The following is a 15,155-nucleotide window of genomic DNA, read 5'->3' on the forward strand; positions in this document are numbered from 1 at the left end:
TGAGAAAGAGGAATACACTGGGTGCAGAAGGAAGAGAGAGAGGTAGAATGGGGCATTTATTTCACATGAAGAGGTGCAAAAAACCTGTTACAGAGGAGGGAAAGATGGGAGGGTGGAAAATGGGCATTGCTTGAACCTTACTCTCATCAGTATTGGCTCAAAGGGAATAATATACACAGTCAGTTGAATATAGAATTCTATCTTACCTCACAAGAAAGAAGGATGAGAGGAGATTAAGTAAAGTAGAGTGAAGGGGACTGACAGGAGGGAGGACAGACCAGGGGAGGTGGTAGACAGAAGCAAAACACTGTCAAGGAGGGAAAGGGTGAAAGGTGAGAGAGAACAAACAGGAGGAAAAATGGGATGGGGGGATATAACTGTGAATTTAAATGGGATGAGCCCTCCCGTAAAACAGAAGTGGATAGCAGAGTGAATCAAAACCCAGAATTCTACAATATGCTGTTTACAAGAAACACACTTGAAGCAGAGAGACACACACAGAGTAAAGGTAAGGGGTTGAAACAGAATCTATTATGCTTCAGCTGAAGTAAAAAAAAAAAAAAAAACCAGGAGTAACAAGCCTAATCTCAGACAATGCAAAACCAAAAATAGACCTAATTAAAGTAGATAAATAAGGTACTATAGACAATGAAGTGATATCAATATTAAACATATATGCACCAAGTAATATAGAATCCAAATTCTTAAAGGAAAAGTTAAGTGAGTTGCAGGATCATGACCAAACAAGAGATAGAGAGCATTACAAAATGTAAAATAGATCATTTTGATTATATTAAATTAAAAAGCTTTTGCCCAAACAAAACCAATGCCACCAAGATTTGGAGGAAAGCAGAAAGCTGGGAAACTATCTTTACAACAAGTGTCACTGGTAAAGACATCATTTCTCAAATATATAGAGAACTGAGTCAACTTTATAAGAACACAAGTCATTCCCCAACTGATAAGTGGTCAAAGGATATGAACAGGCAGTTTTCAGATGAAGAAATAAAAAATTATCCATAGGCTTATGAAGAAGCCTCTAAATCACTTTTGATTAGAAAAATGCAAATTAAAACAACTCTGAGATACCATCTCATACCTATCTGATTGGCTAACATGACAACAAAAAAAAAGCAAAATGATAAATTTTGGAGAGGATGAAGAAAAATTGAAACACTAATGCACTGTTGGTGGAGCTGTGAAATGATCCAACCATTCTGGAGAGCAATTTGGAACTATGCCCAAAGGGCAACCAAACTTTGTATACCCTTTGATCTAGCAATACCACTACTAGGTCTGCATCCCAAAGAGATCATAAAGAAGGGGAAAGGACCTACATGTGCAAAAATATTTATAGCAGCCCTTTCCATCATGGCAAAATATTAGAAATTGAGGGGATGTCCATCAATAAGGGTAAACAAGTTGTGGTTGAATGTAATAGAATACTATTGTGCAATAAGAAATGATGAACAGGGGCGGCTAGGTGGCACGGTGGGTAGAGCACTAGCTCTGAAGTCAAGAGGACCTGAGTTCAAATCCAACCTCAGACACATGATACTTACTAGCTGTGTGACCCTAGGCAAGTCACTTAACTCCAATTGCCTCACCAAAAAAAAAAAGAAAAAGAAAAACCTGGAAAGACTTGTATGAACTGATGCAAAGTGAAATGAGCAGAACCAGGAAAGCATTGTACATAGTATCACCAACATTGTGTGACAATCCACTATGAATGACTCAGCTCTTCTCAACAATACAATGATCCAAGACAAATGCAAAGGACTCACAAAGTAAAATGCTATCCACATCTAGATAAAGAAATGATAGACTCTGAGTACAGATTGAAGCACATTTTTCACTTACTTTATTCTTTTTTGTGGGTTTTTTCCTTTTGATCTATTTCTTCTTTCATAACTGTGACTAATATGGAAATATGTTTTACATGATAGCACATGTGTAACCTTTATCAAATTGCCTACCATTTTAGGAAGAAGGGAAGACAGGAAAGAAGGGGGGAATATTTGGAACTCAAAATCTTGTAAAAATGAATGCTAAAAATTGTCTTGACATGCAATTGGGAATAAAAATAAAATACTATTTAAAAAGGAATATGGTTTTACTAGAGAACTGAAGAGCAGAGTTCTGATCCCCAGCATGGGGCCTTAAATCTCAAGTCTCCCAGTCAAGCCAGAGAGGTTGAATGACACCTGCTAGCAATACCAATTGTTTGTCAAAATGCTGCAATGTATTAACTACAACTAGGACTTCCACTAATAGCCTACCCTGACCTATCTTGAACATATAACCTGTATTTAGAACTGAATTTGGATTTTTGCTAATGATACTCATGTTCTACCTATCCCTTTTCCCTGTGGGCCAATCTCTGATTTTGGAACTATCTTCAGACTCACGTACTTATTCCTAGAAAAATCAATTCCTAAACTTCCTCCAATCCTGCAGACTTGTTTGGATCCCTAGTCCCTTTTCTGCCCAATCTAATTGCTTCCTGACTCCCAGATCTGTCAGATCCAAATATCACCAAGGCAAGCCATATCCTCAATTAGAAAGATCCATAACTAGTAGTTATGTATTCATTAAGTACTCAATAGATTAATAGATGAGTGAATGAATGAAAGATTATCCACCAAGTGCTTAGTCTGTGCCAGGTACTGTGCTAAGTGCTAAGGATGCAAATAGAAAAGTGAGAAAGTCCCTCCCTTCAAGGAACTTTCACTCTAACCATGAAAGGGAGAAGTGATTCTGGCCTTACTAGAATGTAAATTCCTTGAGGGGTACTGCTGTCTTACTATTCTTAGTACTTAGCATAGTGCAGGCATATAGTAAGCACTTAATAAGTGAATTTTTTTTTTCATAAAATCATTCATTCATCAGCTATATGCAGAGGACTATGCTAGGTTCCAAGAAAGATACAAAGATTTAAAAAAAAAAAACTTGTCCTATATGAATTATGTTAATTACATGTACTAATGCTAGATGCCTGCAGTTCTAGTATAAATACTGTATATCGAGTTTCTGGATGTGCATTTTAATATGTAATTAGACATTATCTATCAATTTAGTTTGCTTGTAATGCATGATCAGAGGAGTTCATGTGTACCCTATGTAATATGCCAGGACTACAAATTATTTACTTGAGGGGATAGTAAGGGGAAGAATTCAGGGCACCTAAATGTATTTATTTTCTTTTTTTTTTCTTGCTGGACAAAATATAGTACCAAAGCTTTCAGACTTTGCTGCTGATAGATATATACAATAAAAACCAGGAAGGCTAGGTAGGTGGAGCACAAATGATATTGTCCCCTTAGCTTACCTTTTGGTCTGTCTCAAAATCATTTGCACGTTAAGCCAAATAGGATCTTGATTAGTCAATGAATCATTCATTCTTTTCATTGAGGAGGGTGCAAATTGCCTTCTCATCATGAGTGCGTTTATAAATCCCCCACAGAGCAGCAGCCATTGGCACACTGAAACATGCAGGATGTCCACCCTATATTTATGCTATATTATGGGTCCACTTCCTTTCCATGTCTCACCTTTGTTAAATCTTTAATGCAGCTTCTTTTCTTCATTTTTTCATTGGTGATGTGTTGTAGCTCACTTATACCCATTTTCTCTCTATTTCCCTTTGGGTGACCCACAAGTTTGATTCCAAGGAAACTATGGAATATCATGATTTTAGCCATATAGAATCATCAGAGGACTATTGGTGTTAGAAAGATGGGGGATTGTCTCAAGGAGAAGCTTATTGTCCTTGAAAGTATCATGCAGATTCACAGATACAGTCCAGCCTGTTTTCTTCCTCCTATTCAGTTCTGGGCCTGGATGACCGTCCATCTGCATGGTCTATCAAGATATTTGTACTGATACCAGGACTATGTGAATGGAATGTCCATCTAGCTCTTGCAATAGCCTTCTGCTTGATTTCCTGCCTCAAGCCTCTTCCCATGCCAGTGCATCATCCATTCACCCTGCAGTAAAATTGATATTCCTAAACCACACATCTTATCATTTCACACACATATACCCCTGAATTAATAAACTCCAGTGGCTCCCTATTACTTCCAGGATTGAGTACAAAACCCTCTCTTTGGCTTATAAAACTTTTCATAACATGGCCCCTTCCTGACTTTCCTGTCTTCTTACACCTTACTCCCCTATATGTACTCTTTGATCCAGTGACATGAACCTCTTGTCCCTCACACATGATAGATACTCCATCTCCCAATTCCATGACTTTTCACTAGATGTCCATCATTCCTAGAATGTTCTTCCTCCTCATATTTGCCTTCTGGCTTCCTTCAAGTCTCAACTAATATCTCACTTTCTGCAAGAAACCTTTCCTGGTTCCCCTCAATACAAACAGTCCTTTTCCTCTGAGATCCTCTCCAATACACTCTATATATATCTTGTATGTGCATTACTTTTGGCATGTTTTCTTCTCCATTAGACTATGAGCTCCTTAAAAACGAACTGGTTTTCTCTTTTTGGTATCCCTGGTCCTACCACAATCCCTAGCACACAGGATGGGCTTAACAAATGTTTCTCAACTAACCATATATCATAGTTTGGGCAATAGGCATTGTTCAGTCACTCAGTTTTTCCTGTATGGATTGGTGAGCTGAACCCCAGAGTAACTGTGAATCTCATTTAGGATGCTCCTCTATGTTTCAGGGCTTGATGTAATTAGCACAATGCCATCTGCAAAAAGGAGCATCTGGAGGGGACCTCATCATCATATATAGGAAATCCCTCTTCCATTTAGAGTCTGCACTGGATGCCCTCCATAGCAAGTGCAAACACATTTGGCAAGTATACGTCTCCCTATTTTACACCTTATTTGGAGCATTAATTATCAGAGAATCTCAGAACAAAGTCATCTCTATTATTGTTTCTATCAAGGAATCTTATATGATCTTCACATATAAATAAGAAACACTTTGGAGGAAAGCCTTTAAGGCTAAATTTTGTACTACCAAATTAAATGTTTTTTTTGGTAGTCAAATATTTGTTGACTTGAATTTAATAAGCATTTTCTCTTGCATGCATGATAGGAATATGAAGCAAATTTTACCTTCCTAAATTATGTTTAACTTCAGCTAATGGTAATTTTTGTTTTAATTTGTGAGTACATACTGACTTTACAGAATAGAGGAGGCATGCCAGGAACATATGGGGAAGTAAACAAAGGTAGTGTTAAAAATAAACAACATACAATGCTCAAATACTGCACGACACAATGGATAAAGAGATGGGCAAGGAAATAGAAAGACCTAGGCTCAAAGGCCACCTCAAATAGTCACTTACTGTGTGAATCTGGACAAATCACTTAATATGCTTCAGACAACTCTTTAGGACTTATCTACTAACTCTTAAATGAAATTCAGCCAATGTTGGTTCAGGGACTTCTCCAAGTTGACTAAATCACAAACCCTTCAGGTATTCATATTATCAACCAAAGAGAAAATATACACATAGAAATCTGGAGCATAGGCTATATATGAATATGATTCTAAAGTTTCTGACCTCCAAATTCCTACCAGATCCTCAAGAATATGGTAGAAGTCATGGCTGCATTATAATACATACAGACTGATGTCTATGGGCTATAGATAATTCCAAATAATCTGTGAAAACAGACAGTATTTTAATGGTTATGCTAAAATATGGAAGACCAAAGATTCTTGTTTCCTGAACCAAGAATAGAAATACTGGAATGTAAAGTAATTACTTTAGATACATACTTTATATATATATAATGCCAAACCTATTAAGATAGTTTGTGTATAGTACATGTTCAGAAAGTGTGACCCATTGTGCCGGGGTAGTAGTATAAGCTTAAATACATACATTGAGTAGCAGAATGTTTGCATACTATTAGCTAATCTTTTCTCTCTTCTTAGATCTTTATTATAGTACTGTGTTCATCTTGGCGACCAATTCCAGGAAGATCCAGAGAAGTTGGAGATGATCCAGGGAGTGTAAGACAAAAGGAAGTCAGTTTATTTTGCTGGTAAAGATGATAGAAAAAGCATTTAATGAGTCAAAACATAATGGGCCACAGAAGCAGCTATTCTATGCCTACTGAAAATAGGACAAAAGGAACATGTTTAAAGTGTTTTCTGAAAGAGGTATTTGAATTAGTTTCCAAGATGTCCTAATTGTAAAGGTTAAGATACACTGGATTGCACCAGCAGCATGAAAGGAAGGTTGTGGAATCCTCCTCTTTGGTTTTTGAAAATTGAAGAGTTTTTATTACTCTGGATTGAAATAAAAACCAGTGAATAACTTAGGGCAGGTTACCCTAGATCTAAATCCTTTTCCAAGGATTTTTTTTTTGATCTGTAAATATCAACCCTGCTTGTAAATCCTACACTTATTACATATTTTTTCCATGTTTGGTAAGAAACATTTTTTTCCTGCTGAGAGTATAAGTCCAGCACTTAAATGCGTTTTATGAAATTTGATGTAGGTCATCTTTTGGATTGTATGGAAGCTAGACTTTTGTGTCTCTTTCTTTATTCAAGCACAAGCATAATTGGGCTTCCTGGAATAACAGCACTTGCATATTTTATGCTCATACAAAAAATCTGAAATCTGGACTGACTTGATCTTCCAATAAAGGCCATTAAAGAAGTGGATCCCCCTCCCCCTTTTCTGTTATTCAAAACAAAATATGTGAAAGTACAATGCTGGCTGGAATTTAATTTATAATATAATTAAATACAAATGATATAATTAGTTATTTGTCATGGGGATAGAAATTGAAATGAAGTGGTTGAGTCTGATTGGAAATCCTGAATGTTACAGGCAATTACAAATACACATTTAGTTACTCTCTCCTGGTGATTTCCAAATTATCTGTTCAACTTGAAAGCATTTTATGACAGCAGCAAGTTTTTTAACTAAGATACTTATGCATATCATTGAAGTCAATATTAATATAAAATGCAAAGATAGATTAAAAAAAATTGCACACTGGCTTGAAAAATAAAGGGTATAGAAAAAAAGCTAGTCACCAATGACCTTAAACAGAAAGCTGTGAAGCCAACATGCATATCTAGCCAAAATGAAGTAAAATCAAGATAAATTCATAGAAATTAATTATTAGGCAAATGATAATTTCCCAAGATATTTAAAAGAACAGAAGAGGGAAAAAGAGCAATAAGAAAAAAAGCATCCATAGGAAAACAAAATGTTCATGTGATTTTCTTTCTCCATCAAAATGCAGTTTAATGTTCATTGCTGTACTCATTTTAAGTATTTTCAATCAATATTTTTAAAGTGAATAAGAATAGGCTAGAAAAATGTGCAAGGCAGGTAATCTTGGAACAGAAATAGACTCTTTCAGATGATTAGAAGACGAAAAGCAGCAACAACATTTACCATTTGCTTCCTCTTGCGTTTTAGGCTGATGGTTTATTTGCATTTCTGCAAACATAGAAGTGAAGTGCAGTTAATAATAGACCTGTCTGATGACATTATAAATGGGGAGGGGGAAAAGAATATGAGTTTAACTCCTTAATGACTTCAGAGTGGTAAAAATGGCGACTTTACCCTGTGAGAATGGAACTTTGTGACTACTGGACACTACCTCCTAGAATTCCTCTAAACATCTGCAGAAGGAGTTAACTGGTTCACAACCTCCACTCTATCTTCCCTGGAAAATTCTGCATTATTTTTCCAACTAAGTAGATAGAAGGCAATAAGGTATATGCCCATGGAAAATCAGAAAATCTCCCCAGGTTATTTTGTTTTGTTTTGTTTTGCTTTGCTTTGCTTTGGGTTTTTTGTTTTTGTTTTTGTTTTTGTTTTTTTAAGCAGGGGAGATAACTATACAAGATTATCTTTGTAATCTTGGCTTAAAGCTTGGGGACTGTGAAGAATGAAGGATAAGTAGAGGGAGGGAGTGAAAGAGCATAGATTAAAAAACATGTGAAGTATGAAAAAATGGACTGTTATGAATCCCATGTTCCTCACCCTGGATTTATAGAAAACTCACTTGTCTTCCAGGAGTAACTTCATAAAAGAACCCCCAGCTCCCTTCAAGGTTCAGCTCAAGTGCTACCTCCTACATGAGACCTTTCCTTAGTCTTCCGATTGTGATTTTTATCCAAAAATTTCATATGCATATATGCATGTGTATATATGTATATACATGTATACATGTGTATATATGTGCATGTGTGTATGTATATGTTTATGCATTATGTTTTGAATTATAGATTGTGTCCATATATATACTTGTACGTGTATGTACGTGCACATACTAATAATATAAGCATATTGTGCACACACAAGCATATATGTATAAATGGGTGTATGTTGGAGAAGGAAATGGCGAACCACTCCAGTATCTTCACCAAGAAAACCCCAAATGTAGTCACAAAGAATTGGACATGACTTAAAACGACTGAACAACAAAAATGCATTTATGTGTATATATGTGTGTGTAAAATTTTGGAAAAAAAAAACAAACATATGTGTGTGTATCATTCACTCATCTGCTTACATGTTATATTTCCCCAGCAAAATTTAAGCTTCTTAAGGGCAAGAACTGTTCCCTTCATATCTTTGTGTCCCCCATGCTGGTACCTAACCTGGCACTTAGTAGGAACTTAAGAAATTCTTCTTGAATTGAATGAAATTGAACAAAGATGTTATACTCTATCAAACAGAAATCCAGTAGTGAATAGGGTGATATTTTTAGGATATTGATGATGACAACACGATTTGTGCTTCCCATTACCATACTTACCCTGAGGATAAAGTTCTATTTCTGAGTGAATTATGCCCTGGGACATAAAAGGAAGCCACCTGAGAAAATAGAAACCAAATAAGGAGGAAAAAAAGGAGAAGAGAAAGAAAAGGGAGAATGAAGAGAAGGCAAATGCAGAGGAGGAGAAGAAAGAGAAAATGTTAATTGTCTTTTATGGTATTATTACATGAAATGACCCCACATTCATTTTGCATGCTGATCGTCATTATAAAAACAACTGCCTTTAAAAATCAAACCCAACAAATTGAGTCAATTGCCCGTTGTGAATAGTGCTGTTTGTGTCACAGCAATGGCTTGCAAGATGAAATGTAAATATTACTTTGCATATTTCTGTTTAATATTTAAAATATCTAGATTTCTGATCTAATCAACCATTAACTTTTAATTCTTCCACATTCCACTCTCCAGAATAAGTGATCTCTCTAATGCAGGCACAATGGTCTTCACATTTACCCATGAATATCCCTTTTTCATTCTTTGTAGGCAGTAAGTGATGTAGTAGTTAGAGTGCTGGGCTTGGAGTCAGGAAGAGTTCAAATCTGGCTCTCAGACATTCATTAGCTGTGTGACACTGAGCAAGTCATATAACCTCTATTTGCCTCAGTTTCCTCAACTGTAAAATGTGGATAAAAATAGCACCTACTTTGCAGGGTTGTTGGGGGATCAAATGAGGTATTTTGAAGTGCCCGGCACATAATAGGTGCTGTATAAATATTTATTCCCTTCCCTCCTGGCTGTAATGACATCTTCTTTAGACTACAATTCTCTGGATCCAAATCATACTTTAACATCCAGCTGAAGCTTTTCCTGGCCAAGCACTAGTCAAATATTTGTCGGCTGATTAAAATTTAATATAGTGCCCTGGGCACTCCTCTCCTCCTTCTCTTTTCTTCTTCTTAAAAAGCAAGTACCCTGGATTCTCCATTAACAGAAAATATTGAAAAAGCAGACTGGAGAGCCAAGAGAGAATCCCAAGCACCAAAGACTTCTTGAAGCTAGGGTTCTATAGCTAGTCATTCCCCTTAGATTTTCTCCAGGTCAATGTCCTTGGAGACTTCAGAGGGCCAAATTTGCTCACTTATAATTCAAGGGAAAGCTTTAAGGTCTCTGCAGAGCTGACAAGTTAATGATTTTTTAAAATAGTCTATCAGATCATCCTCTAGGCACCATTCCTTATCACCAGCCCAGAATAAATCTTTTACTTATTCTGGGTGAGTGGCTATTTTTGGAGTACACACATATGTTTTGTATAAGCTGCCGATAAGGAATAAAATGGTCCATTAAAGGGGAATCAGAAAATGGATTAAAACATAAATGTATTATATTCATACACATGTATGTGTTTGTTTATTCACAGAATTTGCTGAATCCCAAGAGTTGGAAGGAATCTGAGAGGTCACTTAGTCCTACCCATATAGAAAGAAAAATCCCCTCTATAATATCCCTGAAAAGTGGTCTCTAGTCTCTACTTTAAGACCGCTAGTGAAGGAGCACTCAGTACCTCCTGAGGCAGCACATTTCCCTCTTGGGCAGCTCAAATTGTTAGTTAGTTTTCTCTTACATTACCTGCCTTCATGTTCCCCCAAGGCTTCTTTTCTCAAAACTAGACATCCACAGTTCTTCAAGTGATCCCCATGGTTTCTAATGCCCTTATTGTTTACACATGTATTTATGTATGTATGCATATGTGTATGTATATGTACATATATATATATATGAACTCATAGAAATCTGTGCCTCTAGAAATAAAAACACACATAAAACTATCTATAAGCTAGACATTCTCATTTCCAAAACAGATTTACTAGATTCGAAATCAGGGATGAATTGCCCAATATGAGCCCTACATCAGATCTGAAGGTTATCTACAAGGGTAAAGCATTAGAGCAGGAAAATTCTCCTAAAGCAAAGCAATTGAGCAAAGTCCCTGATAAATCAGAATTTTCAGGATTGACGATGACCCTGGAAGAGTTCAGGAAAGCCGGGAGCATGCTGGAGCTTGGTGATCATCTCCAGAGATTCTTTCACCCACTTATAAAGGAATATTTGCTTATCCATAAGCCCCCTAGGAACTTTTCCCCTAACCTGTAGAGGTAGGAAATATCAAAATAAATGCCTGAGAAAGATCAGGAAATTTCCCCATAAGAGTTTTAAGACTAGGCTAGACAATCATAGGATGTTTCTAGCAGCATAGTAACTAGCTAATTTTGTGCCTGTGGCAAAAATATAAAATTGCCCCCCCATCCTAATGTTATGGCATGCTTAGGATAGTAGGCATGTGTGTATTATACATAAATACACACACACATATAACATGTCTGCATATGCAGACATGTTATATGTGTGAGTGTATGTGTGTGTGCATCTGTGTGTTTGCATGTGTATGCTCCTGAGCTTTGCACACTTGAAGAATTTACTTCACATGCCTCATCTTTGTTACAGCTCTGGCTTTCAGTATAATACTGCTGTATAGTTGGGCTGGAATGAGGCCAGAGGAGCGGTGGTAGATCAGAAGAAGTGAGAAAATGGATCCTGGGATCACAGGATCATAGATCTAAATTTAAAAGGGACCTCAGAGTCCAAATGCATTCATTTTACAGAAAAGGAAACTGAGGCCCAGGGAACTAAAGTAACTTGCTCAAAATCACACAAGTAATAAGCATGAGAGGTGATATATGAATCCAGGTACTCTGACTCTGGGCCACTGCTCTTTCCGCCGAACCACACTGCCTCCCTGGGGAAATTAAAGGATTTTGAACTAGAAGAAACTTTGTACATTATCTAATTCAACCCCCTCATCCTACAGGTGAGAAAACCAAGGTCCAAGGAAGTTGAATGACTTGGCTGTTTTCTACTGTAACCACAGGTGGAGGAAGTGGGGGGTGGGGGGAGGAGAGAACAGATGAGATCATCTCTAAGGTACTTTCAGTCCAAAAAACAATTTCATAACTGTGAGAACATCTTAAAGTCAAGCTAAATACATGAGTAACAATGCTCTAATTCCCCACCCCCACCTAGACAAGAGCAAACCAACTGTGAGCAGCGGCTGCCATCCCTGTGCCTCATTCTGTCAATTTCCCACCATCACTACTTGTCAATTTCACACCAAGGAATAGCATAAACTGACAAAGTACAGAGATCTGCAGCAGCACAAATACATGCTCAGAATAGCAAGAAATTATTAATAGTGGCCTCTTTTGGAAAAAAAAAACAGCAAAGTTAAATGATAGCTCACTGTCTCATGATAATTTTTTTTATTAATATTCTCTTCTTCCACTAAAGAAGTTGTACTTTGCACTTCTTTACCATCTTCTGTTCAAATCCTCATATGTTCCTAAACATATGTAATATATTCTTAAATGTATTACAACACCCTGAAATATATTACCCATTTCCCAGAAGTGGAAACTGAGAATTATTCTGAATACAAATATGCCTTTTAATTTCCTCCTCTTCTTCCCTTCCTTTTTTACTTTCATTAAAAGTTTACTGAGTATATATATGCAAGGTACTGTTCAAGGTACCTTGGAAGATACAAAGAAATAGTTCTTGCCCCCAGAGAAGCACACATATCATAGCTCCCCTCCTTAGGAAGATATGAATGAGAATGATGCAAACAAAATCTTACTGGTGTTCAGTTAAAAGAATATTTCTCATTTGGGTGTTCAGGGAAAATGTTACCAAAGAGATGTCACAGTATGGATGGGAGAGCTCTCTGGCTATGCCTAAGAGGCAGGACTTTCTCCTCTAGTTCCATCTAGTTTGCTACCACTTCACTCCATTCAGCTAAAAGGGGAGAGGTTTGTCCTCCAGTACCCTCAAAGGTTCTGTGGCTCTATTTGACTCATTCAGTGAGTAGCTATCTAAGTGAGTCTACCTTCAAGTTTTAGAAATCTGCTTTGGAGGGTTATGGGATCATTCATTAAGAAAAAAAAAAAACAAAACCCTAACTAAACCTTAGCTCAAAACTTCTCCCATGTCATCTGACCAAACTGCAGACTCTACTAACATCAGTTTGTGAAATAAATAACCCCTTTGAAGTCAGGTTCTGTGCACACTCTAATCAAATTTTTAAAGATAAAACTCAGCAAATCAATGAAGAAGGAAGTCCTTTTGTTTAGATGAGTTAAGCTTATAGAAGAAACACCATAGCAACTGAGAAAGATAGAGGGAAAGAGAAAGGAGCCACACCCTCAGCCTCTTGACTTCTGCCCTGAGGGGACAAAATCCACTACAGCTCAAATATTTCTTCAACTCTGGATGCTGCCCTCCAGTCTTTCTGTGATTGATGATGACACCGGCCACTCCCAGGAAAACTCATAGCTCTTAACCTCATTTTACCTCCTTTCAGAGGAGTAGGGTATAGGGTCAGCTAGTTACAATTCTCAAGAGGTCCAGATGTCATTTAAATGATTTGCCTCAGTGAGGCACTGAGCCCTTGCTGCACCTTCAATTTAGCAGAGATAGAAGAAGCATATTTCAAGTAGAAGGAACAGCATGAGCAAAGGTGTAATACTAGCAGCATGCATACTGTGTTTGGGGAAGGGCAACATTGCTGGAATGAAGGGTTTATGTAAGGGAAAAGTAGGGGCTGAAGCTACAGAAGTAGGTGGAGGGCAAAGTTTAGGAGACTTTAATATATTTGGATTTTAAATTATCATCACAAATAACTATTAGGAAACGTTGGAATAGGGAGCAAAAGTACCATTATTCATGATTATAAATAAGTGGGGGGGAAGCAGGAGAGGTGAACAATGGAGTTGAAAGATTAATTCACTCAAAAGTTACTTATTAGACACCAGTTAAGTGGTTGCAATAATAGTAACTCGTATTTATTTAATACTTCACAGTTTGTAAAGCTGTACTTCCTCACAAGAGTTCTGTGAGATAGTTCAAGTGTTAATATCCCCATTTTATGGATAAATGATAGTAATAATAATAGCATTCATATGGAAAGTACTTTCCATGTGTCAAACCTATGGGATAGGGGTATTAGTATTCATATTACATATGAGGAAACTGAGGCTGAAAGACGGTGACTTGCCCAAGGTTGCACAGACAATAAATTTCTAGAGTACAATTTGAACTCTTGATTCCAAGTCCAACACTATCCACTGTGCCACATAGCTGACAAAAAAAAAAAAAAAAGATTTTTGCTAATTTATCTAAAATTGAATTCAGACCCACGGCTCCTGACTCTACTGTGCACATTGACTCTAAATGCAAAAATCATAAAGCAATAGATGACAAGTCCTGAAGGAAATACCAAAATAACAAACACATGGTCTTTCATTCTGTTTTGAAGCACTTATTCCATCTTTCCAACAAATAGTTTACCTTGGTAATGAGAGAAATGATTATTAATAACCAATATCTTGGGGAGATCCAGAGCTCTCCCCTTCTTCCAAAATCCAAATTTTTGAAGTTATGCCTCTTGAAGGACATTGCTGATAATGAGATTAGGCTAACTTTCTTGTTCAAGATCCCACCCAGGTAGAGTAGTCAATGTGTTCTGCTCAGGCTTGGGTGGGGTATGTATTCTTTGAATAGATAGCCCTAGTCTGGGGGTGGTCTGAGTATAGAGATAGTTCCTCTGTCCAAGGGTGATGTAATGTCATTCTCAGCCCTTCCATCATCTTATCCAATCACAGTTGATTGCCACCCCTCAGGAACACCTACTCTTTGAAGGGGACATGAACTATGAGTCCACCACCATGGTTGTCTTTGGTGTAAGAGAGATGGCCAAATGACAACCCTTTTAATTAATAATGTGCTGGCCTTATTAATAAAATGATTAATTTACTAAGAAACTATGTCTCTTGAACCTTTTTAATCATCACTGTTATCTAGAGAGTAGAGAGTCCTTCCTTTCTCTAACTCTTATACCTTCTCCAGTTTGAAGGCCAACCTTTGCTTGTTGCATTCATAACTGTTCCTTGGCCACAGCCAAAGCACAAATAGCATATGTTTTATGCAGGTCTCTGCAAAGTCTCACTTGTCCTCTAAACTTACTGAAAGGGAAATCCTCATTTCTCTGTCTGTTTTTTTAATTCTTTGTGACCAGCTGTCATGACAAATTGCTGTGGCAAACTTGCTGTTGGTAATACCCTTACTAAGAGCTAGGTCTGATTAAAAAAAATAGCATTCAAATCATCAAGATTCATTAATAAATATGGCATTTAGTGTAAATTCATTCAATTCAAGCAAGGCTCAGTGGATTCAGCATAGATGTGAATCCCAGCAGTATCATTATGGCTCCATCATTTACTCATGCCAGATCAATTATGCTCTCAGGAGATGAGCCTATAATCTTCACCATATTCCTAGATTCTTCAGTTCCTGCATAGGTAGGGCTGGATTT

At 37.1% G+C, this 15,155-nt stretch overlaps 1 protein-coding gene across 1 annotated transcript in view; it reads right to left on the reverse strand.

Annotated features, from left to right (window-relative positions):
- Positions 1-15,155, reverse strand: part of LOC114031725 (lipoxygenase homology domain-containing protein 1-like) — a gene marked incomplete at its 3' end in the record, with an annotated part of 576,714 nt that overhangs the window by 287,140 nt on the left and 274,419 nt on the right. The window contains exons 24-25 of the mRNA XM_027846874.1: positions 8,774-8,832; positions 7,402-7,446 (exon numbers count right to left, since the gene is read on the reverse strand). Of these exons, the coding sequence (XP_027702675.1) occupies positions 7,402-7,446; positions 8,774-8,832 (104 nt within the window). The remainder of the gene's footprint in view (positions 1-7,401; positions 7,447-8,773; positions 8,833-15,155) is intronic.

Source organism: Vombatus ursinus, unplaced genomic scaffold (genome assembly GCF_900497805.2).
Source record: "Vombatus ursinus unplaced genomic scaffold, bare-nosed wombat genome assembly UNPS02015255.1, whole genome shotgun sequence".
Taxonomy (NCBI): domain Eukaryota; kingdom Metazoa; phylum Chordata; class Mammalia; order Diprotodontia; family Vombatidae; genus Vombatus; species Vombatus ursinus.